Source organism: Dromiciops gliroides, chromosome 6 (genome assembly GCF_019393635.1).
Source record: "Dromiciops gliroides isolate mDroGli1 chromosome 6, mDroGli1.pri, whole genome shotgun sequence".
Lineage (NCBI taxonomy): Eukaryota > Metazoa > Chordata > Mammalia > Microbiotheria > Microbiotheriidae > Dromiciops > Dromiciops gliroides.
Genome location: NC_057866.1, coordinates 278090812 through 278117693, shown reverse-complemented (window position 1 = coordinate 278117693; position 26882 = coordinate 278090812). Strand labels below are relative to the sequence as shown.

Here is a 26882-nt window from a genome sequence, read left to right as displayed (position 1 = left end):
AATTACTTTTAAACAAATTTGCCATAAATTATTTATATAAATTGATATGTATATGTTATTTACCAAACAGTTATTTAAGGTTTTAAAATACTGTTATATGCATTAGAATTATAGCTAGGTATGTCTAAATGTAATAATGTAAAAAATTTACATTATATATGTCATGTGTATATGTGTATATTATATCTATGTTTGATATATGTATAAAATATAGTTATATACCACAAAATAATAATTAACATACTTCCTGCATGACAGAGAAGTCTGGTGAACCAGCTGGCTGCCTCTCAAGGAAATGGCTCCTCTCACACCCTTAGACAATTTCCATCTGGAGAATTAGATCACTGCTGATAGAAAACTCCCCAAAAGCAAAACCTTACCTATGGTTGAACTTGTGCCCAAAGGAAATCCAGTCTTTTTCAATTAATACCTATAATAAGAGAAAGACACGGGGCTCAAAAACCATGGGATTGTAGCTAGGCAACTGTTGAGGGGGACACTGAGCACATGACACCCACCCTGCAGCTCTTTGGGCCGGCAAGCCCTACGATCCCGGGGCTGGTGAAAGCCCACATTTAACCCAAAGCAAGACAATGATCCTAGTAGAAGTGCCATGCTTACTAAACCAGGATCAGGATTCGAACTCATACCTCCCAGCCAAGTCTGGATCTAATCATTGTTACCTACACAAGGAATCTGATGGGCCCGTGATTGTGGAGAATCCAGGAACCAGAGGACTAATGTGTGGATGCTACAGAGACACAGAAGGCTCTTCACAAGAAGCACCTGGAAGCACTTCCGGGCTGTTAGAACTCTTCTAAAGCAGAACAGCCCACTCTGGTAGAGAGTGAGCCCCCCATCACTGGGGGACGGGGCGTTCAGGCATGTGGTAGAGGGAGGAGGACGCCGGCTTTTGCTCACGCTTACTGTGTGCTAAGAGGGGACTCCCGTTGAGCGACTGATAGAACTGAATGTCCTCTGAGGCCTGCCCCCGACAGCCCTGGGATCTTTCGGGGTCAGTGACCGAGCTGAAGGGGTTAAGAGTTCTGTGCACAGTGAGGGGGTGAAGAGGAAACAAGTGGAGAGGCTTGGCGCTGCCTCCCTCTAGGCCTTCTGGGAGGGGAGGATGAGGCCACAGCTGGTTCCCACACCTGCCCTCGAAAGCCTGCAGGACGGCCACACTCACCATGAAGCCTTTCAGGGTCCGGTAATGGGGATCCAGAAGGAGGCTAGCCACTGAGCACACCTGGGCGGTTCGGTCCCAGCCGTCTGAGCAGTGGACGAGAACGCTGGCCCCTTCCTCGGCCACAGCCTGAAGACAGGTGGACAGAGTCAGGCAAGAGGAGGGGAGGGCCAGTGTTGGGCAGAGGGGCTAGGATGTCTAGAGGCAGGGGCTGGTTGTTCCCCTCCAGAAGGGATGGACGCACCCTCCCTCTTACAGCAGAGGACACAGCCACGGTGCCTATGGATTCCTAAGGATGTCTTCTGGGCCGGAGGAGGACAAACAGCCTCTGCAGGCTGGTAGAGAGGGTGAGGTCTTTTCATGTAATGCGATGGGGGCGTCCATCCTGTCCCGAAGGGCAGCAGCTGACCTTTGAGCTCCAAGGCCGCTGTGGTGTTCCGCATGGAGACGGAGCAGGGAAGAGCCAAAGATGAGCCACAGGAGGGCTCTCTGGCTGAAAGATACCCCGCTTCCCCTTCCCTGGCACAGGGGGCACACCCCAGCCTCAGCCTTCCCCATGGGAAATAGCTCCCTGCATCTGGAACTGAGCCTTGGGAGAACAGAGACCCCACGGCCAGCACCCAGACTTTTGTCATTCCAACTATTGCGATGATGCAGAAGAGCCTAAGCCCACTGTCCCTCCCTGGCCTGAGAGTGGTAGAGTGGAGAGGGCACTGAGCTCAGAGACAGGAAGCCCTGGGTTCAAATCCCCCCTTAGATACTCATCCCTTATGTGACTTTGGGGGAGTCACTAGACTTTCTATTCTTCAGTTCCCTCCAGCTAATCAGGGGCTCATATTCAATGGCCTCAATTTCTTACTCTATAAAATGGGGGACTTGGGCTTGAGAGGCTGCAGGCTAGGATCCCCTGTTCCCTGACTTTGTGCCCAGGCACAGTCCTACTGGATGTGGGTTTAAGGGATAGAGCGGTGGGAAGAGACGTCTCCTCTGTCTCAGGGACCCTATGGCCATGCTGATTCCTACCCCTCTGACACCTTGGGAGGAGCAGAAGCCCCCAAAGCATCTCCAGCCCCAGCTCTCTGTGGGGGGGCCTGGCCACGGACACAGTCGGCCCCACACCAGGCTCTGGCTTAGATGGGCCAGCTGGAGCTTCACGTGGCTGCCCCAGGGCCATCTGCCCACATGGCCCCACGCAGGACATCCATGGCTGACAAGATCACTCACCTTGGCAATCAACACCCCTGCGTCCAAGATGGCTTTGATGTGCTTCAGCCAGCCGGAATTCTCCAGTCCCCAGAGAAAATCACTCATCGAAGGGGATCGCAGCTCACACACTAGAAAACAGCTTGGGCTGTAACACATCCTAGGGGGCTGGCAGCCCCAGCCTCAAATGGGAGCTAGCCCCTGGTGAAGTAGGAAGCTCAGGACCTGCTATCCCATTTTACATCTGAGGCAACTGAGGCACAGAAAAGCTATGTGGTTTGCCTATAGCTGGTACAGCTGAGAGCCTGGCCTTCTGACTCCCATCCCAGGGTCCTCCTGCTCCCCCATGAGTACCCTGCCAAGGCCTTTGGTGCGCAGGCCCCCTACACTAATGGCAGCAAAGGTCCCCTTTTCTGCTGTGATTTATGGAGGGTTAAGTTCAGAAAGAATTCCTGTGTAGTAGAGAGATCACTGAATTAGGAGCTGGAGGGCCCGGTTCACATCCCAACTGGGCCCCTACCTATGCAGTCTTGAGCAACTCACTCTCTCAAGCCTCAGCTTCTTCATCTGTAAGATGGGAGTGCCAAGAGCCCCCATCTGCCAGGCCTGATGTGAGGATCCCATGAGATAATACTGTAAACTGCTTTGCAAACCTGAAAGTGCTTTATGTTTTTATATAAGCTATTTTGTGCGTATATACACATACATGCGTGCGCGCGCGTGCGCACACACACACACACACACACATGCTATTTCCCCCTCAGATCACTTCAATAGTGGTTCTTACTAACCTTAATCACCATGTATCCTAAAAGTATCAAGAAAGAGACCTTGCCCCTTGGAACGGGACCTTCTGGACAAAATGCCCTTGGCTCCACACTCATGGACCAAGGACAGCTTAAAGGAACAAAAGACAGAACTTCAAGAATTCTGCAGATATCAAGGAAAACATTCTGAAAATTTCACATAACAAATTCTGGCAAGGTGATTGTAAGTAATATTGATCCAGAAGCAGCAGTCACACTGCTATTATGCTTTGTCTTCTCATTCAAAAATGGAAGTTTATTTATTTATTAGTCTTATACTTTTACTGTATATTTTTATTTGTCCTTGTCAAGGAGGGACTGTAACGATAGGGAAACAGATTTCATTGGCCAAAATACAGCAAGGCTTTGGTGTAGACCAGAAGAACTCTAACTTTTTGGTGTCAGGACCCCTTTACTCTCTCAAAAATTATCAAGGATGCCAAAGAGCTTTTGTTTGGGCAGATTAATATTTATCAGTATTAAAAATTAGAAGAAGGATTGGTAGCAATTAGGCTAGTGGAGGTGATGGAATTCCAGCCGAGTTATTTAAAATCCTTAAAGATGATGCCATTAAAGTGCTGTACTCAACACTCCAGCAAATTTAGAAAACTCAACAGGGGCCAATGGCTTGAAAAAGATCACTTTATGTCCCAATCCTAAAGAAGGGCAATGCCAAGGAATGTTCAGGTTACCGAACAGTTGCATTCATTTCACACGCCACAAGGTTACACTTAAGATTCTGCAAGCTGGGCTTCAGCAAGATGTGAACTGAGAATTACCAGAAGAACAGCCTGGTTTTCAGAGAGGCAGAACTAGAGACCAAATTGCCAACAGTTGCTGGATTATGGAGAAAGCAAGGGAGCTCCAGAAAAACATCTTCTGCTTCACTGACTATACTAAGCCTTTTGAGTGGGTGAATTACAACAAAATGTGGCAAGTCCTCAAAGAGATGGGAATACCAGATAATGTTACTTGTCTCCTGAGGAACCTGAATACAGGCCAAGAAGCAATAGTTAGAACTGAACATGGAACAACTGACTGCTTTAAGATTGGAAAATGAGTACGATGAGGCTGCATACTGGCACCTTATTCATTTAACTAATATGTAGAGTGCGTCATGGGATGTGCCAGCCTGGATGAATCAAACGTCAGGATTATGGTTCCTGGGAGAAATATCAACAATCTCCAATATGCAGATGCTACCACTCTGATGACAGAAAGGGAAGAGGAATTAAGAAGCCCCTTGATGAGGGTGAAAGAGGAGAATGTAAAAGCTCGCTTGAAGCTTAACATAAAAAAACCCCATAGATCTTGGCAACTGGTCCCATCACTTCCTGGCAAATAGAGAAGAAAGGGAAGCAGCATCAGACTTTACATTCTTGGGCTCAAAGATCACTGCAGACAGTGACTGCATGAAATTAAAAGATGCTTGCTCCTTGGAAGGAAAACTATGGAAAATCCAGACAGCATGCTGAAAAGCAGAGACATCACCTTGCCAACAAAGGTTTGTATAGTCGAAGCTATGGTTTTTCCAGTAGCAATGTATGACTGTGAGAGCTGGCATATAAAGAAAGCTGAGTGCAGCAGAATCAACACTTCTGAATTGTGGTGCTGGAGAAGACTTGAGAGTCCCTTGGACAGCAAATGGATCAAATCAGTCAGTCATTAAAGAAATTAACTGTGACAGCTCAATGGGAGGTCAAATAATGAAGCTGAAGCGTAAATACTTTGGCCACATAATGAGAAAGATGGGAATCATTGGGAAAGACTCTGATTGGGAAAGATTGAAGGCAGAAGGAGAAGGGGAGGACAGAGGATGAGATAGAGTATATCATGGAAATAATCAATATCAACTTGGACAGACTGAGAGATAATGGAAGAGAGAAGGGCCTGGCATGCTGTGGTCCATGGGGTCAAGAAGAGTCAGGCATGACTGAACAACAACATATCATACGTTAGAAAATAAAATTGATAAATTTTAAAATATTAGTTCATTTAAAAATACTCATTACATTAACATAAGTAACATTTTTAATGAAAATTAACTATTTTCCAAAACAAGGAAAAATTTAGTGAGAAGAATGACATCATTATATATATATATATATATATATATATATATTTTTTTTTTTCAAATCCTGAATGCCTGGTTTAATAGAAGACAGCCAGATTCTCATATCTGCTTCTGAATGCAATGTGTTCTGATAATGTTGGTTTGGCTGCAGTATATGAAGAAAATTCAGCCACACACAGATATATTGTTAGAAAAGGGGGTTGTAGGGGCAACTAGGTGGCGCAGTGGATAGAGCACCGGCCCTGGAGTCAGGAGTACCTGAGTTCAAATCCGGCCTCAGACACTTAATACTTACTAGCTGTGTGACCCTGGGCAAGTCACTTAACCCCAATTGCCTCACTAAAAAAAAACCCAATCAAACAGAAAAAAATTAAAAAAAAAAAGAAAAGGGGGTTGTATTTAAAAGGCCAATAATGTCTTAGCATTTTTTCAAAAATAGTTAGAACTTGCAGATCCCCTGAAAGGGTCTCCAGGCTCCACAGATCACACTTTGAGAACCAGCAGTGTAGACAGAGAAACATAATAAGACAAAAGCTTTGGGTAAGCAAGAATTGACTTCTTTCTTAGCTTACTTTTTGTTATTACTCAAATTTACTTTGCAGGCAAACCCAGGTCCCTTGAGAGTATTCAACCCTGAGTTAGATAGTTATCTATAACAGAGGGCTTTGATTCTCACCCTAAAAGGCCTGTTCTTAACGGCCACTCTTCCTGGCTCCTGTCATCTAGGTACGGTGCCTCTGACAGAAGAGCTATCAGCCCAGGAGATTCTAGCCACTATACCCTAGCAGACAAGCTGAGATGGCTTGGGTGGCCCTGGAGAGCCTCCTGCCATCATTTCGGTCTCTGTTGATGCTCAGACACCATTTGGTTTGACTCCAAAACATTCACATGGCCTCATGACCAAAGCCAATCCTTCCCCCATTAGTTACATCTCTGACCCACTCAGATCCAATTCATGTGCAAGTCAGGACATCCCCTTCAGGATGTCATTGGTCCTCTTTGACAACAAAGGACGTCACTACCTTCTCCCAGCATCCTCAGGATTGATCCTGGACAGCCCAGGGAGCTGGGCAAAAAAGATCCCGATCCTTCCCACCCTCTGTGTCCACAGGGCAGGGAGTGGAGAATGAGATTAAAACTAAAGCTGCCAGGGGCAGCTAGGGGGCACAGTGGATAAAGCACCAGCCCTGAATTCAGGAGGACTTGAGTTCAAATCCAGCCTCAGACACTTGACACTTATTAGCTGTGTGACGCTGGGCAAGTCACTTAACCCTCATTGCCCTGGGTAAAAACACAAACACAAACACAAACCTAAAGCTGCCAGCTGGGGCTGCTGACCTTTGACAATTGGGACAAGACAGTGGGAAGTCTACAGAAGCAAGGACTGAGACATGAGCAGAAAGAGGATTTCAGATAGGCTGAGAATTTAAAGAAGATATGGACCTCAGAGGTCATCTCAACCCCCTTTATTGTGCAGAAGAGGAAACCGAGGGCCAGAGAGCAGGATTCAGCACAGCTCCTCTAACTCCATCCAGGGTTTCCTCCACTGCCCTCCACTGCCTGCTTTTTTTTCTCCCACAGGCCATTAGACTGTGAGCTCCTTGAAGGAAGACACTGTCTTTTGTCTCTTTCTATCAACAGAGCTTAGTGCAGTGCCTGGCACATAGTAGGCACTTAATAAATGTTTAGCGATCGACTGGTTGATGGAGAGCCAGGCTCTGACCTGGGCCATGGAGGCGAATGCTTCCCCTAAAAGTAACACCCTATTTCACTGTCTTTTTCTTCTTCTTCTTCATTTCAGAAACTAGTATTAACATGTATATAGGAAGCCAGTTGGGCCCCCAATGTTTTCTAACGAGCTTGTTTTCAAAGTAGCAACTGAAACGCCTCTACGCCCTGCCTAGGTCACAAGATGACGTGGAAAGCCAAGCCGGTCCAATGATTAAGCCCCAAAAAACAGGTGGGAGCCCCCTGAGCCTGAGATGGGAAGCACCGAACTGCTGGGTCTGTTTGCACACGTCAGGGCAGGAGCAGGCAGAAAGGCCCCTTTGTCCGCTCCCTGCACCACTTCAGGACCAATATTGACACACCTTTTTACTGAACAAAAGTCCACTTCATCTGTTAGCAGAGGCCCACATGCCCACCTGCTGACGAGGGAGCATGCTGGTTGTCAGCTACCATGGGGACACGAGTCTATTAATGTTTGCTCTAAAGAGCTGAGCTGACAACAGCTGCAGGCTGGGCACGGAAACAAAGTGGACCCGACGCTGGGGCTCCTCCCTAACAGCTGCCCCTCCAAGAGCCCTTTCTGTCATCCACAAACCGCCCAGAACTCGGGACGAAGGGGAGGTCCCTGTAAAGACGTTAGGAGCCCCAGGCCCACTTGAGGTGGGTTAAAGGTTCAGTGAGGTCTACACATCGCTCGGCTAGCCCGGGACACTGACGATGGGATCTGGGGTCACGTCTGTATCAGGACGCGGGAGCAGAGGTGTAGACTTGAGGCAGTTAGTTGTGGCATAACCACTTCACCTTCTCCAAGCCTATCAGTTATGGAGACAGTGCTGGCCTGCCCAGCCCCAGCCCCAGCCCCAGCCCCTAGGCATGACCCCCAAGGGCCGTTCTGAAAACATGCTCTTCCCGCGTTCCCATAAAGGCTGTGCTGGCCCTCCCGTGCGTTCTGCCTCCACCGCCGTGGCTCATGACAACTCGACTTTGTTGCTTTTTCTCCTCGAGATGGCTTCACTTCTTTGGAAAGGTGTTTTGGAGGGTGAGGAGAGAGGGGAGTAAGAGGGAAGTAGGCTGCAGCAGAGCCCAGAGACAAAGATGGGTCCTGGCACCAGACCCACCAGATACAGATGAGGATTCTCTGAGAACTAAAAATCAAGTGATCTTGGCCAAGGGCATTCTCCAATGTCCCATGATAGCCAGGAGGTGAGCCAGAGTTCTTCAAGGCTGTGCCCAGGGAGGGTAAGCACTGGTAGCTTTCAGCAGACTGGAAAGCAGAGCCCATATTACTGGGTGATAATGATTGCTCTCAGCCCCCTTCCCTTTCTTCCACTTGGCCACCAGGAGAGAGGCTGCCACGGGCTGAGAGTAGCCCAATTAAGGACTGAAAAGTTCTCTATCAGCAAGCAAGATCCTGGCCGGCGACATCAGCAGCCTTGGCGTTGAGACCAAGACAAGTGCCAGGCGGCCCTCTGCCCGGGGCAGCCTCTCTTCTACTCTTTTGGTGGCCAAGTGGAAGACAGGGAAGGGGACACTCAGAGCAATAATCATCCCACAAATTTTAGATCAGCTGTAAATATTAACCAGTATTTGACTAAACATAAGATTTTGGGACAATGACCAGTGAATGGCCAAACTGCCAAAGGCAGGGAATATTAACTCTCCTGGCATTTTTTTCTCTTATAAAACATGACCAAAGCAAGTGGTAACTAACTCACAGGTTCTCCTTGGAGAGAAAAGCACAGGAGATTTGAATAAAAGTCAACAAAAAATAGCACTTCTGGAGACACTGTCATCTTATGATGAGCAGGAGCTAAAAGGTCATTAGGAGAATCACTGCTGTGTAGGCACCAGTGGATCTCATCAAAGAGGAGAAGGTAAAGAAATTGTACAAAGAACTCAATACCAAGACCCTCCAAATTAGACTTCCCTCCTTAGGGACTCTGACGCTAAGACAGGATAGCAGAAAATGGTGAAAAATATGTTGGAAAAGTGCTTCAGGGGGCAGCTAGGTGGAGCAGTGGATAGAGCACCGGCCCTGAATTCAGGAGGACCTGAGTTCAAATGTGACCTCAGACACTTGACACTTACTAGCTGTGTGACCCTGGGCAAGTCACTTACCCCAATTGCCTCACTAAAAAAAAAAAATGCTTCAGCAAAGAGGTCAGAGCTTTGTAAATTATCACAGTTAGATATGGTGAATACTTTCTTCGAGGTAAGAGACAGAAGGCCCTAGGCAGGGCAGCACCAAAACCAAACCAAACCAAAACCCCACAGAAAATGAAATGAATTATATGCCAGACAACAAATGATTGGTTGGGGAGTATATGAGGCAAGATTTGGGCCTGGGTCTTCCTGACTCCAGGTCTCCCAGCTGTCTTCAGGAGGAGAGAGGTGAGGGAGCATTTTTTTTTTGAGAGGGGCAATGGAGATTAAGTGACTTGCCCAGGGTCACACAGCTAGTTAAGTGGTGAGGGAGCATTTTTGAAGTGCTTAGCATATACTAGACACTGTGCTAAGAACTGGGCATACAAATGTTAGTAAGGCAGTCCCCTCGAGAAATGACATTCTACATGAAAGGGTGTTGGAAAGGGGGGAGGAGGAGCACATGGGGCCGGTGCAGAAGTTGGTGATCTATGTGTGTAACAGGAGATTGTGTTTTTCTTGGTTTCCCAGTTGGGGGTGGAGGGAGCAGAGGAAGGAGGGAGTTAACACGGATCTGAAAATATAATAACATATAATATTTTTAAAAATCACATAACTCTTAGGAGTGATTGTTGAATCCTATGACTTGAGGGGACATGTCTGAGGGAAGTGGGGACTCAATGGGAACAAAGAAAAGAGGAGTTTCACATTTTCAGGAACTTTAGGGGCAAATTCTGGATGATGTCACTCGGTTTCTATTGAACTCGAGAACCAGCTCAGGTGGCCAGAGCACCACCTATTGGCCAAACAATGTATTAAGTAAGTAATTAACCATCTTCTCAGCTTTAGAAGCAGGAACCAGGAGGGCTGACTACACTCCTATATCTATGGCTAGTACCCAGCATCCACACCAGCCATCATACTGACATACAGAGCAGTAGCTGATGAGTTGATGGTAATCTCTTTCGTTCGCGCGCTCTCTCGCTCTCTCTCTCTCTCTCTCTCTCACACACACACACACACACACACACACACACACACACACACACACACACACACACACACGCGCGCGCGCGCGCGCGGGCACGCACACTCCAAACATTTTTCCATTTCGTTGCTATTTTTCCCTCCTTCAAATACCTTATGAACTAAATCTTCAATACCTTCCCCAATTGGGCACCTTCCAATGCAGATTCTGTCTCTATATTCTTGATCTGATCTTGCTTCTTTTCCCATCTGTGTTCTTTTCTCTCACCATTTCTATCTCCTCTATAAGCACATATGGAACAGTGATGTTCAAGTCCAAGTATAGTGACTCTGACAGTAAAAACTCTTTTCACATCTTTTCCCTTTTTTCTATTTTTTTTTTTGGTTTGTTGTCATTTTTGCATTTTCATCTTTAAATGACCCTGGAATGACTGACTTAGTTGAATCTCTCACCTGGCTTTCTTTAAATTTTTACCTTCTGCTAATTATTTCCACTTTATGGGACGTTGTTCCTAATTTACTAAAATCCTTTGCAATACTTTATAAAGGAGTTTATACTGTAAACTGGCATTGCCTTTGACCACTACCTCTTTCTGACTGACAAATAAGTTGAGAGTTTACTAATTGAGGTACTTCTTTTTCTTTTTCCAAGACAATGAGGGTTAAGTGACTTGCCCAGCAACACACAGTAACTGTCAAGTATCTGAAGTCAAATTTGAACTCAAGTCCTCCTGAATCCAGGGCCAGTGCTTTATCCACTACGCCAGATAGCTGCCCCTGACTAAGGTCCTTCTGAGGCTCATTTGGTTTCTTTGTAATGATACTTGAATCATGTTGTTTAAACATCTCTTTAAAGTTTTTATATTTGGTGAAAATGTCCATTGTTCTATCCATTGCCTATTTTTCCTCATCACTCAATTGTTTGAATATGTCAAGTTTCAGTTGTTTCACCTGCATGCCATATCTTTCCCCTCCTTGTTCTTTTGTCTAACTTTACACTAACTTTGACTAACAAGTCAGTGGTCTTTATGTATTTGGGTGTTGTTTTCTTCCTCAGTTCTCAGAGGATTAATGCATGTGAATTGGATTGAAGTGAGGGAGAGCTGCACCATGTCATCAACCACACTCTCACTTAAGAAATGCTTATTGGGGCAGCTAGGTGGCGCAGTGGATAGAGCACCGGCCCTGGAGTCAGGAGGACCTGAGTTCAAATCCAGCCTCAGACACTTGACACTTACTAGCTGTGTGACCCTGGGCAAGTCACTTAACCCCAATTGCCTCACTACAAATAAAATAAAATAAAATATTTAAAAAAGAGAAATGCTTATTGACTTAACTTCCTTGGTCTGGGCCTTAGTTTCTTTATCTTTAAAGTGACAGAGTTGGAAAAGATGGCCTCCCCCATTCTAAGTTCAGTGATCCAATGAACTTCAGTCTGGAAAAGCTTTCTAACAATTTGAGCTAGCCCAAAGTGGAGTGGACTTCTTGGGAGGTGTAGGGCCTGCTGGCCCTCCCTGGAGGTCTCCTGCCAAAATAGCCACTTGCCCCACCAGGACACCGCAGAGAAAGGACTCTTGTTCAAGGATGGCTGGGCTAGAGGCCCCTCTCTGAGAGTCTGCGGGGCAGGGACACCAGCACAAACAGACAGAGCTGTGCCTTCAGAGCTTCAGAGACCCTGAGTGGACATGGAGAGATGACAGCCCTAGGTAGAATGGCATCATCCCTTTCCAGAGACGCCAGGGACAACCTCCCTTTGCTGGCTCTTCTCTCTGCTGGGTTCCTGGCACTTTGGGCAGGTCCCTACCCCTCCCCGGGCCTCAGGTGTTGTACCTATAAGGCGAGCAGGGTCATGGTGGAGTTAGCCAAGAAGGCCTCCTGAGTCTCTTTCAGATCAGCCCTCCCACAATTCCATGATCCAATACACACCCAAACAAATCCAAGGACCTAGAGCTGGAAAGGGCTTCAGAGACCAAGTTGCTCTCCTTGATTTTACATATAAGGAAACTGAGGCCCGTAGTCTTGCCCCAGGTCATACAGCTAGTTATGACTAGAGTTAGGGTTTGAACAAAGGTTCTCCAGCTCCAGAGCCAGAGTTGTTTGCACAGCCCCATGATGCCTCCAAATTCTTATTCCAACCAAAGTACTAGACCCACAGGGACCCAACCCTGCTCATTCCCAGGGAACCAACCAGACCCTGGGCCCCTGCTAGGGACGAGGCTGATGCCCTGCACTCCCAGGCATGTCCAGGCGTCCCCCGCCCTGCTGGGTCTTTGGGCTGGCCTTGCCTGAGCAGGAGAGCCATCAGTCAGCAGCGGGCTGCTTGGGAAGGAGGGGAGGGTGGGCTCACTCACCTTCCAGCATTTTCTGCAGGCTGCTCCTCATGACGTGGATGTTCTCAATGCCGATGAACTGGAACTTGATGTTGGCATAGTTGTCCTCATTCTCATAGCCCTTGCCTGCTGCGCGGTTGGCCATGGCGTTGAGCTGTAGGGCACAAGAAGTCTGGTTACGCCTGCGGAGTGGTGGCAGCAGGGGGGCAGCCCACCCCCCTCCACTGGTCCCCTCCATCTGCAATTCCACTCCTTTCCTCTGCATATGTCTTGTATACACTCAGTACTTGGCATGCTGTCTTCCCCATTAGAATGAGCTCCTTGAGAGGGATGGGGGGAAGGGAAACAATTTGGAACTCAAAATTTTTAACAATGAAAGTCAATTTTTTTTTACATTTACAATTACAAATTTTACAATTGGGGAAAAGACATAAATATATTTTAAAAAGACAAAGGAATGTCAGCTCCTTGCAAGCAGGGACTAATTTTGCCTTTCTTTGTATCACCAGTGCATGCATCTTAGCATGGCGCTTAATAAATGCGGTTAACTTGCTAGCATTTGATCATTTGAAGGAATTGGAGTTGTTTAGGATGGAGAGGAGAAGATTCAGGGAGAGATGGGAGCTGTGGTCAGATATATGAAGGACAATCTCAGGAAGTGTCAGACTGGATTTGCTCTGTGTGGCTCCGAAGGGCAGAACCAGGAGCACTGGAGGAAGTTCTAAAGAGGCATGTCGAGGCTTAAGATGAGGAGAGCTTTCTATCAATCAGAGCTTCCTTGGGAGGTAGTGAGCTCCCCTTCATGGTGGTCTCTGACAGCCAGACCACTCCCAACAGCTGCCCCAGATTAATGGGTGAATGGTTGCTTGTCACCCTTAGCAGCCTCTGGGGAGTAGGTGAGCTCCATCTTCTCAGTTCAGTGGAAGGAAGCCATCTGGCCATATGAGCTGGCTGGGCTTCCCCAGTGCTCCTTCATTTGGGGTCCTTGAGCCCTGGGGGTCATACGTGCTCTTTCCTGAAAGCTGCGCCCTATCCCCTCTCCGTCAGGGAAGAGAGGGTCTTAAACCGCACCCCACCCAGTGACAGGATGGCAGTCCAAAGAATGCAAGAATGACGGGTGACTTGGAGGAAAGCAAAGGCCAAGCCTTTGGGGTCTGGACGTGGGAGCCGTGGCTGGAGAAGCCTTGAGTGCAAGGCATCCCGGGACTCGGGCAGTCTTTGTTTCAGGACCTTTGACGGCACCACACATGCAGACGCTAGGGTTTCATGAGGCGATGTGCTGATCCAGCCCAAGGACATTGATCTCAAAGGATCATCTCTTGTAGCCCCAAAATGGGAAAACTCCACCTCCTGCCTGCTCCACATGACGCAGAAGGCAGCACCATTTCCATCAAACCCAATCCACCAAGGCTGACCAAGACCACCAGAGTCTGGGCCATTCCTACAACACACCAGAAGGTGGCAGTATTTCACCGACCATTGGAAGTAGCCTAGTCGAGTGAGATGGCCCTGAGATCATAGGTCTAAAGCTGGGAGGGGCCTCAGGGGCCAACCCCTTGTTGTTCAGCGGAGGAAACTGAGCCGCTGGGAGGCCACAGGCTCGTCAGTCCAGGGCTGGAAGGAGTCCCAGGGGCCATCTAGTCCAACACCCAGATTTTACAGATGAGGGAGGCCACACTGGGCTATGTCTCTAGAGTGGAGGCCCCCATTTTACAGTGGGAGAAGATGAGGCCCAGAGAGGGAAGGGACTTAACCCGAGGTTACACAAGTAGTGAGAAGAACAGGGGGTATCTGGACCCAGCCAGGTCTTTGCACGCCAGAGCCAACCCTCTTTCTCCACACTACCTGCCCATGCGATTTGTGGCTTCCTAAGCTAAGACAATCACGTGGCAAAAGCAAACCCCCAGACCCAGAGATACTGAAGGGCAGACAGGGGCAAAGCCAAGCAAGGTCAGGAGGATGACCGGGCTGGGAGGGGCCCAGAGGCCGCCCCTCTGTGAGGGACCTGAGGATGATCACGTAAGAGCAGGCTGGGGGAACGTGAGGATCTCGTCAAGAGCTGGAGGGGAGTCGCTGGGAAGAGGGAGCACTTCTGCTTGGACCCACAGGCAGGACAAGGGGCATGGGGGAAAGGGTCCCACAGGGGAAGGAGCGGCAGCCTCGCTAAGCAGGACTTGAGGGCTTCCCCATCTGTGAGATGCTTCCTGCCCGTTGGACACGTCGGGGTTGGGACTCAGCCCGTCTGGGTAGGAAGGGCTATGATCCCCATTGTGCAGATAAAGAAGCTAGGGATGAGGGTGGGCACTTGCCTCGTGGTTGCCCCTCTCAGAGGTGTCACTGGTGAAATCGGAACTCGGGGGGACCAGCCCCTCATCTGGCCTCTCTGCGGCCAAGCCCAGCTGCCTTCCCAGCTGTCTATATCCTCCATGACAGTCTTGGGTGCACGGTATCATTTGGGACCCAACACTCATGGAGGGTACATTGAAATCCATCATGCAGCAGAGCCTGGGGCACAAGGTGCCAAGGGAGGGTTCAGTGACCCACAGGGCCTGCCCTTCAGGAGGGGAAAGAAGCTCAGCGACTTGCCTCAGTTCAACTCAATTCAGCAAAGCACCTGGGAAGCACCGTCTGGGTGCGGGCACTGGGCGAGCTGCTGGGACCACAAAGACAAAGAATGAGCCAACCCCTGGCCTCACAGAGCCTGCACTCTGACCAAAGCTGGTGACATAAGCACATGTGCCAGCTGCAGTCATATCAGAGGGTCTGTGTTCAAATCCTTCCTCTGCTACTTGTGGACTGTGTGACTCTGGGAAAGTCACTGAGCCCCTCTGGGCCTCGTGTTCCTCACCTGTAAAAGGAGAGCACTGGCCCAGTGGCCCATGAGGAGGCCCCTTCCAGTTCTAGACCTAGGGTACTTTCAAGGGATGGGCTGTCCTGGAAGGACCGAGTCCCTGGGCCGCCAGTCCTCGGAACTGGCCGAGACTTCCATGTCCTCTGGGGGACCTGGCACTCCTGGGCACCCCTGAGTGGTGGCTGGCTCTGCTCCCATAGGAAGAAGTTCCCTTCACCCCTCTGAGGAAAAAGTGGGGAGGCAAAGTCTGTTGGAGAACCCCAAACAGGGAGTCCTGCTGGGTGCCCCAGATTCAGCTTGGGAAGGACCCCCCCAAGAGATCAAGGCCAATGGCCTCATTCTACAAGGGAGGAAACTGAGGGGGGTGGGGTGGGAAGGGACTCACTCAGAGTCCCACTGCTAGTAATCTCCAGGCAGCTCCACTTTCATTCTGGCCTTCCGCATCATCATCACATCAGGGCTAACCTGACCCTTTAACAGAACATTAAACCTGAAATGCAATTCATGTCCTTTCCAGGGAGCCCCAGTGTGTGAAGCTGTCCCCCCACCAACAGACAGCTGGGGCTCACTGAGGGTGAGCACCTCCAAGGGTGTGGCACGTGGCTCCAGGCTGGGGTCCCGGCAGGCTTGGCTCACTCTCAGGTCCATCGGCACCCAGTCAGCATTTGGGTGTTCTCCCAGAGACCAAGGGAGACTTGTACCAGCACTCCCTGCCCTCTGGGCCAAGCCAGATCCTAAGAGATCAAATCTGCAGGGGAGGCCCTTATATGCACTAACATCCCAGCAGCTTCTATGGGGCAAATGTGTGTGAGCAGAGAGGGCAGAGATGGGGAGAGAGAAGAGGGGGAGAGAGAGGGAGACAGAAATGAGAAGGGGAGGAGGAAAGGCAGGGAGGCGGAGGGGGCAGAGAGAGGGGGGAGGGGGCAGAGAGAGAGGAGGGGCAGAGAGAAGAAGAAGGAAAGAGGGAGAGAAAAATGAGAGGGGCAGGAGGGAGGGGGCAGAGAGAGGGGGGAGGGAGCAGAGAGAGAGGAGGGGCAGAGAGAGGGAGACAGAAATGAGAAGGGGAGGAGGAAAGGCAAGGAGGACGGAGGGGGCAGAGAGAGGGGGAGGGGGCTGAGAGAGGAAGAAGGAAAGAGAGGGAGAGAAAAATGAGAGGGGCAGGAGGGAGAGGGCAGAGAAGGGGGGCAGAGAGAGGGGGAGAAAGAGGGGGAGGGGCTCAAGGGTACAGTCTTTTGGCTCCTAATGGCCCAGCGTCAAAACTGTTATCTATCACTGAGAAGAAACGATCCCAGAGCTAAAAATAATCCCCCAAACTGTACCTCCTGATCAGCTAAATCTGGGACTGGCCCAGCTCTGGCGGTCGCAGCATTTCCTTAAGGGTTTCCACAGGGGACGGGAGCCTTCATTCCTGGCCCCTGCAACTAGCTGCTGACTTGTGTTCTGTGCACATGGAGAACCAACTCTGTCTGTCTCTCCCTCTCCCTCTGTCTCTCTGTTTCTGTCTGTGTCTGTCCGTCTCTGCCTCCCTCTGTGTCTGTCCATCTCTGCCTCCCTCTGTGTCTGTCTGTCTCTGCCTCCCTCTGTGTCTGTCTCTCTGTTTCTGTCTGTGTCTGTCCGTCTCTGCCTCCCTCTGTGTCTGCCTATCTCTGTCTGTCTCTCTGTGTCTGTCTTTCTCTCCCTGGTTCTTCTGAGACCAGCACTATTTTTCTACCCAGGAAGTCTCTTCACTCTCTCTATCCAGACATTTTTGAAAACTCCACTGGGGGCCTGGGGTTGGGGCAGCAAGGGGGACTGAGTAGGAGGAGGAAAGGAGGGTGACCCAGGCTAACTCTGGACTAGGAAGTGGCTTGGGGGGCAGGGCAGGCAAAAGCCTGAGCCTGAGGGGAGGGGAGCAGAGCTATCCTGCTCTGGGGCTGAAGGACTCCTTTTGCAAGCAGGTTCTTTCTAAAAGGGCTGAGGAGAGTCGCCCACTTCCTGTCTCCAGTTACCCCAGAACAAGAGCAAGACCAGCAGCCCCTGGGACAGGGCAGAGAGCTTGAGGGTGAGTGGAGAGGTCTTGAAGACCAAAGCTTGTCAGAGACCAAGGACAAAGAAGGGAGGGACAGAAGGCTTGGCCTTACTGATGGGGTTCTAAGGTAGACAGACAGTTCATCTTCATATGCCAGCCCCTAGAGGAATCTGGTGCCTGCTGTGGGGTCTTCTGCAGAATCTCTTCCTAACTCAGCAGAGCTGAGAAGAGCAGCCCTGGGAGGGCCCTTAAACAACACCCCTCTGCATCTTAAAGAGGAGGAAATTGAGAGTCAGAGAGAATAGACTTGCCCAAGGTCCTACTCTTAGCAGGAGGACAAAGACCTAAACCCAGGTCCTCTCAACTCAAAGCCACAGTGGGAAATGTCCCTCATCTGTCCTAACCTCTACCTTCCTTAGGAAAGGGAGGAGGGGACACCATTTTCTTGATTCATAGGGAGAGCTCTCCACATAGACAACTGCCTTCCCTTTGCTTCCTCCCCACCCCTGATCGAGGCCCCCTGCCCTTAAGACTCCATCAGAGCCGCCAGAGGGAAGTACCACCAGTGGGGGCTCACCACCAGGCAGGAAGAACAAAGTGGCTATCCGTACCACTTACAGGAACTGGGTGCCACCAACCACAACCTTGTGGTGAGATGAAGGACCACCAAACTTCACTTTCTGTGGAGCATCCAAAAGTCCTCTAGGCCTTACCATCTGCCCTGCTGCACCACCACCCTGCCCCCCCCCCCCCGCCGGCCATTTAATCTGCCTGAGAGCCCGAAGGACACTGGGCCTTGCCATCCTTCCAAAGGTTTCTGGGTCTTCCCATCTACTTTGCCCCTTTGATGTGTCTTGTTTCCCTCAGTTGGATTGTGGGCTTCTTGAGGGCATGGACTGTCTCATTTTCTCTATTTGTATTCCCAGTGCTGAGGACAATGCTGGGCACTTGATAAATCCTTTTTCATCCATCCATCCATCCACCCACTCATCCACCTATCCACCCATCCATCCATTGGGCTCTTCGAGCCAAACAAATGTATTCTGCACCCGCTATGTGCAGAGACCTGTGGCTGGTGCTGGTGCCACAAAGCAGGGATCAGAATTGAGTCACTGAGCCTGTGGCCACCACACAGACATTGAGACCAGGAAAGACCGGGACTTGCCCCCAGTAATAAAGATGGAAAGCAGGGTTTGGACCCTGTCCCTGTGCCTCACTGCCCCACGCAGATCTTGTGCCAGAGGGCAATGTCTTGTTCTGGCCACAGCAGCTGGTGCTGGCCAGTTCCCTCCGGGGTGAAGGGCTGCCCTTGGTGTGGGCAGCCTTGACCACATTTAGGAAGTCGCAGGTCTTGAGGAACTGAAGCAGCCAAACTACAACTGTCCTCCAGGGGCTGCCCACCCAGGCCCAAGGAGCCCCCAGAGGGACCATCGCTGTCCTCCTCCCTCAGGCGGATGCCCCTCCTTGGGCCCCCATCCTTACCTTGGGCCGAGTGTCCACAACATACATGAAGTCGCTCCCGGGGTTGGCTCTCAGGATCGCCTGCAGCATCTGCTCATCCTCGAGACATCGGGCACTGAAGCCCGACAAAGGCTGGCTGCTCCGGCAGATGGAGGCCTGGCAGAGGTAACAGAAACTCTGGGGCCGAGGCTGGCCAAGGGCCCCCAAAGACTCCGGGCACCATAGGAGCCACATACACACTTCAGTGCCTCAATTACCACTTCCCAAACATCCAGGAGAGCATTAGCAGCAGCGGAACAGGCCCTGAGCCAGGACACTCACAGGCTCCTGGCCAGGGTCCGACATGGATTAGCTGTGTGACTTTAGCTCAGTCACCTCCCTTCTCTGGTGTCCAGAGCAGGGCAGCAGGTGGGAAACACGTCCAGCCAGGAGTGGAAAGGGGTTGGCCCTTCCTCAGAGGTCTCAGCAGGATGAGCCCACAAGTCCTGAGGCCGGCTGCTAAAAGCAAACACTCATCCAGAGGCGTGTGCTCCCTCTGAGGGGCCTCAGGTTTACTCCAAGGTCCCTGCCATCCTGGAAAGCAGTTCTAGCTTCCTCTGCTAGGATGCCACCAGAGCAAGCTTACCCAGCCCCTCCAAACCCTCCTCGTTACTTTGGGCAGCCTCTGACTTTGTTCAGCATTCGCTGCCAGGGAATAACAGCTGACCGAGCCGGGAGGGATTGTAGAGAGTATTCTGTCTATTCAAACAGTCAGCAAGCCTTCATTTAGCACTTACTATGTGCCAAAGATGAGGCAGAGGACAAGAGGGCAAAGGACTTGTCCAGGGACATGTAACTTGTGCGTGGCAGAGCCAGCCCTTGAGCCCAGGTCTCCAGGCTTTGAGCTGGGTGTTCTCCTTCCACTGAACAGGCCCTTGGGGCTTAGGAACTGTCTGGCCCTTTCCACCAATTAAAGCTACCCTCCACGGACACCAAAGTGGTCACCCTGACATCCTCACAAGAACACACTGCTTCTCTGGGGGCCAAGGAACACTGAGGGAAGGCTCTGGCATCACTGCAGGGACATGTTCGTGGTCTCCCAAGGGGCCTGTGAATGGAGCCCACAGCTCTCAGAACTCTAATCTGGGCCCAGGGACTAATGGTGTGTGGAGACACTCATCCCACAGCTGGGCTACGAATCAGCAGAACACACACCTACGCCAGCTGGGCCAGGGTCCTGTACCAGAGCAGGACTGGCCAATACTGATCACAATGACAGAATCCTATTTCTGACCCGCCCCCAAACAGGGAAGACACAGAAATCCAGGCCACAACAGACTAAGGAGAAGAACACCAGGAACTCAAGACTCACATTGGTGTCTTTACAGTAATAAGACAAGGCAGGGAACCGGCGGCGACTTCGGAACTTGGAGCTGCCCACGATGATATGCGCGGTGGCCGACCTGGGGACATAGACGTCAGTGGGATACGAGTCACAGACCTGTCCAACAGAATACAAGGGTGGCTTTAGAAAATCCACTGGATTATCTGTCCACTGAGAGCCAAGCATCAAGTTTGTTGGATTTCTAACTTGTGAGTTCAAGGGGAGAATATGGGTGTGTGAGAGGAAGAGGAGAGGGAGGGAAAGAAGGGGGGGAAAAGACAGAGAGAGGGAGGAAGGGAGAGAGGAGGAGGAGGAGGAGGAGACAGAGACAGAAAGACAGACAGACAGACAGACAGACAGAGGGAAAGGGAATGAGTGCAGCCCTCACCAGTGGACCTTCATCACTGGGCTTCAGAACAAGAAAGCCCAGGAGACTTTAGGAGATGCTCCCCCAGGCACCTAGGGAATTCTGGATCCTAGAATTGGACAGGATCTCAGAAGTCATCTCAACCAAGCTCCTCACTTGACAGAAGAGGAAACTGAGGCTCAGGAAGGTTAAGGGACTTGCTACAGGTCACACAGTATTCTGCACAAAGAGAAAGCTAAGGGTGAGGTGGTCCCATGTCTGTCTCTGGAGAAGGGTCAGCAGAAGACAATGTGTTAATTTTTAGGGGAGTGGCCAGTTTATCCTAGGTTCCTCCTTGGCTGCCTCATCTTGAAGCTCAGGGGACCTTGGGGGTTCTCTCAGAGGCTATACCTGGGCAGACAAGGTGAACTCAGGCAGGTCTCCCGGGATGTTGAGGTTTGTAGTCTAGCCCGGGGATATTTGTGTGTCTGTGGTGTGAGGATGAGCCATGAGTTTGGGTCTAGAGCTTGCTTTCTTAGATTCATCATGTGTATTTGTTTTTCCCTCTTCTTCCTTCCTTCCTTCCTTCCTTCCTTCCTTCCTTCCTTCCTTCCTTCCTTCCTTCCTTCCTTCCTTCCTTCCTTCCTTCCTTCCTTCCTTCCTTCGTTCATTTGTTCTTTCCTTCTGTCCCTCCTTCCTTTTTTTCTTTTTTTTTTTCTGTCTTTCTTTTTTCTTTTGCAACTGGAGAAAAGTGACTTGCCCAGAGTCACACAGCTAGTAAGTGTCTGAGGCCACATTTGAACTCAGGTCCTCCTGACTTCACGGCTGGTGCTCTATCCACTGCACTACCTCACTGCCCCATTCCCCATTCATTTTACTGTAAGCTTTTTAGGAGCAGGAGCCAGACCTTCTACTCCTTTGCCAAGACCAAACACATCGCAGCAACATAGAAGTGGAGCTCTCTCATTGCTAAGAGCAGGGCAGCTAAGGAGGCTCAGTTTGTCTTCAGGAGAATTTGCTCCTCCAAAAGGTGGAGAAAGCAACAATGGGTTAGTGTTTTCTCCAATGGGGATGAGTTTGGTTGGGGGATAGAAAAGGTAAGAACCTTGGAGAGAAATGACTTCTTGATCGTAGAATTTGTTACCAAAGAGGGGAGAAAAAATGGGCAGACTCTGACATGCACCTTAGATTCAGGGTGGGCAGATTTCAAAGGGGTCAGAGGAAGGAGAAGTAAGACTGTGAGGTCTAAAATTCTAAAGGAGACACTAGCCCCTGGGGCTGATGGGAGGAATGGGAAGAATTTCAGGAATGAAACTGAATACATAATGAAAATTGCATCCAGTGAAAGGGGAAAGAGGATTTGTCTAAAAATCTGCCCACGTGGATATACAGGGAAGTCACCAACTAAAAGTTTGTTGTTGAAAATTTTATTAACACCTTCGGTTTTTATATCACTACACTTCCCAACACATTCCCCTTCCCAAAGAGATAACCTTTATTAAAAAAAAGGAAAAAGAAAGTTATTCCAAAGTAACTAATTCATTAACCAATTTATACATAGTGTTCTTCCCTCATAGTCCCTTACGTCTGCCAAGAAGGAAGGGAAATGCATTCTCATGTCTCTCCTTCACAGCCAAGCTGGGGTATTCTAATTAGATACATTTAGCTCTGATTTTTTGGTTGCAGGTCTAGTTACATTGTTGTAGTTCTCTACATTATTTTCCTTATTCTTCTTATTTCCCTTTGCATACATTTCCTTTAAGACTTCCAATGCTTCTCTGAATTTTTTATTCATCATTTTTCAGAATGCAGCCATATTCCACAGCAGTCATCATACACCAAAATGTCTTAACCATTCTCCAACCAATGGGCACCTACTTGTGATTAGAAAACATGCTCATAAAAATTGTGGCATATTCGGGGTCTTTATTCTTCTCTTTGATCTCTCTGGGGTATATACTTAGAACATAGTGGGGTTGAAGGATCTAGATGGTTTATTCCTTTTCTTAACACAGTTCCACACTGCTTTCCAGAATGACTGGACCAATTCATGACACAGAGTATTCTTTTTTTTTTTTTGGTGGGGCAATGGGGGTTAAGTGACTTGCCCAGGGTCACCCAGCTAGTAAGTGTCAAGTGTCTGAGGCTGGATTTGAACTCAGGTCCTCCTGAATCCAGAGCTAGTGCTTTATCCACTGTGCCAAGTTCTTCTGATTTGCATTAGTCTTAATGTTAAAGATTTGGGGCATTCTTCCATACAGTGATTCATCATTTGTCAGTCTCTTTTGGAGAACTGTTTCTCCATAATCTTTGTCCGTGTATGCATCCTGGAAGGGTTCTTGGTCTTATATATTTAAGTCAGACCCCATATATCTTGGAGAGCAGACCCTGAGCAAATATCTGAGGCAAAGAGTTTCCCCCTCAAGTGATAGCTTCCTTTCTTATCCTAGTTGCATTGATTTTGGTTGTTCAAAAACTTTAAAACTCCATGTAATCAATGTTAGACATTAAATCTCTTGTGATCGTCTCAATCCCTTATTTAGTTAAGGGATCTCCCTTTAGCAGTAGCTGTGAAAGGCAACTGATCTGGTTCTCTTTCACTTTGAGTTTTGTGGTCTCACCTTTAATATTTGAGACCAAAGTCCATTTTGAGCTTATTGTCATAGGAGATGTATTTTCCAGTTTTCTCAGCAGTTCTTGTCTAATAGGAAGCTCTTCCCCAAGTAATTTATTGAACACTGACTTATTGCAACCTAGATTCTTCAAGGTTATGTACAGGAGATGGAAGCAAGGGCAGGTACCAGGAAATGAACACAGAAGCATGAAATGGTCCTCCATGAATATTCAAGGATGGAAAAATCAAGAATAAGCCAGGCAGTGGGGCAGCTAACAAAAACAAAAACAAACAAACAAAAGAATAAGCAAGGGCCTTGGGAGCAGGGGGAGGGAAGTTCACATGGCACATTTTTAGGTTTACTTTGCATTACTACTATTTTATCCATCACCTTCTTATGTCCAGACAATGAACAAAACAATCAAGCCCTAGTTTGTAGGGTTTGCCGAATTCTGAGGTGTAAATGTTGATTCTGAATATTTTAGAAACAGCTTGATAGGGCAGCTAGGGGGCACAGTGGATAAAGCACCGGTCCTGGATTCAGGAGGACCTGAGTTCAAATCCAACCTCAGACACTTGACACTTACTAGTTGTGTGACCTTGGGCAAGTCACTTATCCCTCATTGCCCTGGAAAAAACAAACAAAAGAATCAGCTCGGTAGCGCTGGTATGAGCTGGCTAAGAAGCATTCAAAGACTGTGGGTTATTTTTAAGCTTTAGTGGGGAAAAGAGGAGGATAAAAGAAAGGACAGGATCCACTTGATATGAATGTTGTTGTTCATCCTTCATTCCCAAAGAGGACCATGACACTGGGGTAATGTCATGGCTTCACTGAGTTGGATTTAAGTGAGGGAGGGTTGGATCTAAATGGGAGATATGAATCAGAGGAGAAGAGATGGTGTAACCAGCCAATTCTTTTTGTCTTTTTATTTGTTTTCTCTGCCAAGAAAAATGATCTTTGGCCTGGGAAGGGTAGAACAGAAGTGGTTGATGGGGAGTTACAACCCAAGGTAAGCAGGGAGAGAGTTCAAATTATCAAGCCAGGGATACTGCATCTCAGAATACTGGAAGGCATGGACATTGTGACCGTTAAGCCAGACAGGGATTTGGAAAGAAATGGAGAAAGAATGACCCAGGACTAGAGAAGGGCAAATTTTCTCTTGATTTTCAGAAAAGAGTGGTGAATAATGGCTGCAAAATATAGTCTAGTGAGCTTGAATTTCATTCCTGGCAAAACTGGAGTATGCATTTTTTTTTTTTGGTGGGCCAATGGGGGTTAATTGACTTGCCCAGGGTCACACAGCTAGTAAGTGTCAAGGGTCTGAGGTCACATTTGAATTCAGGTCCTCCTGAATCCAGGGCTGGTGCTCTATCTACTGCACCGCCCAGTTGTCCCCTGGAGTATGCATTATTAAAAGGATGGTCAGTGGATATTTGGGAAAGGAAGCTGTGGTCACACAGAGCCAGCCAGGGCCACTCTGCTGGCAGATTAGGGCAATGTGTGGCTATACTATATATAGATGTTAGCAGAGCCCCTAATCTTTTCTGTCATCATTGTGTAAATAGAGATACAGAAATAAGGGCAAGATGATAGCAGAATTAGCTGGATCAGAAACTAGGGAATGGCCAAACTCTCAATACAGGCATAGATGACACAACACGAGCTTGAAAGGTCTCCTGTGGAGTACCCTAGTGATCCAGGATTGACCTTTTATTTACTTATTTTTGACATTTTTCATTATTGTCTTAGGTATAGACATACTTGTTAAACTAACTTGCAGTTTTTGACAAGGTCTTGGCAGGTTAGGACACTGAGCTAATGAGATGAAGCTAAAACGGGAAAAATATGTAGTCAAACTTTGGTCCAAAATTTTTGACTTCAGAAGTATAAGAAGAAAGAAGGCTGGCTATATATCAATTTATATGAAAAAGATCTGAGCATTTTAGTGGAACACAAGTCCAATGTGCAGTACGCATTATCACCATCATCATTCATTAATTTATTAATTCGTTGTAATAATAGCTAGTGTGTACACAGTAGTTTAGGGCAGCTGGCGGGGGCGGGGGGGGGCAGCGCACGGAGTGGAGAGAGTACCATACCTGGCAACAAGAAAACCTGAATTTAAATCTGGCCTCAGACACTTACTAGCTGTGTAAGCCTGGGCAATTCACTTAACCCTGCTTGCCTCAGTTTCTTCATCTGCAAAATGAACTGGAGAAGAAAATGTCAAACCACTTCAGTTTCTTCGCAAGAGTTGGACATGACTGAAATGACTGAACAACAACAAATATAGTGCTTGGAGGTTTGTAAAACACTTTACTTGTGTTATCCCATTTGATCCTTACAACAACCCTGTGAGGTAGGTGCCATTATTGTTCCATTTTATAGATGAGAAAACTGAGGCTGACAGAGGTTGAAAGACTTGCCGAGGAAAAGGACCCAAGTGTACAAAAATATTGATAGCAGCTCTCTTTGTGGTGGCAAAGAACTGGAAATCAAGGGAATGCCTATCCCATAAATTTAAAATAAAATAAATTTTTAAAAAAGACTTGCCCATGGTAACACAGCTAGTAAGGGCCTGAGGGAAGATTTGAACTCAGGTCTTTCTCACTGCAAATCCAATGTTCTATCTATCCACTAAGCCACCTACCTCCTGCTCCTGGAAAAATATCCCAAAGAGGTCCAAAGTGGGAAATAAGAGTTCCTAGATAAACCAGAAGATTTCTACCAGCATCTGGTAGGGTTGGAAAGAGCTGGAAACAAAGCGTGTGCCCATCAGTTGGGCAATGGCTGACAGACTGTGGTGGAAGAGAATGTGATTGTGTGGCAAGCAATGATGACTATGAGGAATTCAGAGCAACACGAGAAGCCTTTGGTGAATGGAGAGAGATCAAAGCAAGTCCACGGCTTGAATCCAGGTCATTTGAGAATTAGTGGAAGGAATAGGATTGTTTTTCCTAGAGAAGAGAACAGAAGTCTTGCGGTGAGATGATCACTGTCTGTTATAGAAGGTCTGTGAGATGGGGGAGGGACAGGCCGTGTTCTGCTTGCCCCCTGAGGGCAGAACCAGGGGCAGTGATGGGGAAATGGCCAAGAGGCCCACTTGGGCAGGAGGTGAGGACAAGCTTTCTCACACTGAGAGCCGTCCCCAAATGAGATGGGCTGCCTGGAGGTCTGGCGAGTCTTGAAGCACAAGCTGGACGACCACTTGTCGGGGATGTTAGAGTGGGGTTATTTTGGGGTACGGGTGGATTAGATGGCCTTCCATGCCTTAACTTCTCTGATTCTGTGAAAGTGATGTTCCCAGTGACAGGGAAAGTCAACCCCAAGGCAAGTGGAGTGTAATGACCTGTCTGGGCTCCAGGGGATGCCCACTGAAGTTCTCATTCTGGTACAGAGAGAGAAGATGATGGCTGAGCGATGTGGCATCCCCCCTCTCAGAAGTGACAGCTGGCCCACCTGCTTTTGTGCCCTGTTCTCCTCTATTATAAGGGGACAGACAGTGTTGTCAAAACCCAAAGACCCAACAACAGGAAATAAAAGGAAAACAATAAGCCGACAGGAGCAACTCAAAGGAAATTGACCTTGTTCACCCATCAGTAATTTTCCCCCACCTGGAGCTTTCCAAAGGGATTGATTAAAGACATCTGGGAAATGGGTTTTGAATTAACTAGATCTTACTCACTCCTGGCTGCCAGATTAATCTGACTCACAGATCCAGGCAGATAGGTGGTGCAGTGGATGGAGTATTGGGCCTGAAGCTGGGAGAACCTGAGTTCAAATCT

General features: G+C 48.6%; 1 protein-coding gene across 1 annotated transcript in view; it reads right to left on the bottom strand.

Annotated features, from left to right (window-relative positions):
- The window catches only part of MTMR7 (myotubularin related protein 7), a 96858-nt gene that overhangs the window by 14428 nt on the left and 55548 nt on the right, over window positions 1-26882 (bottom strand). Inside the window, exons 5-10 of the mRNA XM_043971149.1 lie at window positions 20125-20253; window positions 18795-18929; window positions 12475-12607; window positions 2408-2517; window positions 1187-1312; window positions 381-430 (exon numbers count right to left, since the gene is read on the bottom strand). Of these exons, the coding sequence (XP_043827084.1) occupies window positions 381-430; window positions 1187-1312; window positions 2408-2517; window positions 12475-12607; window positions 18795-18929; window positions 20125-20253 (683 nt within the window). The remainder of the gene's footprint in view (window positions 1-380; window positions 431-1186; window positions 1313-2407; window positions 2518-12474; window positions 12608-18794; window positions 18930-20124; window positions 20254-26882) is intronic.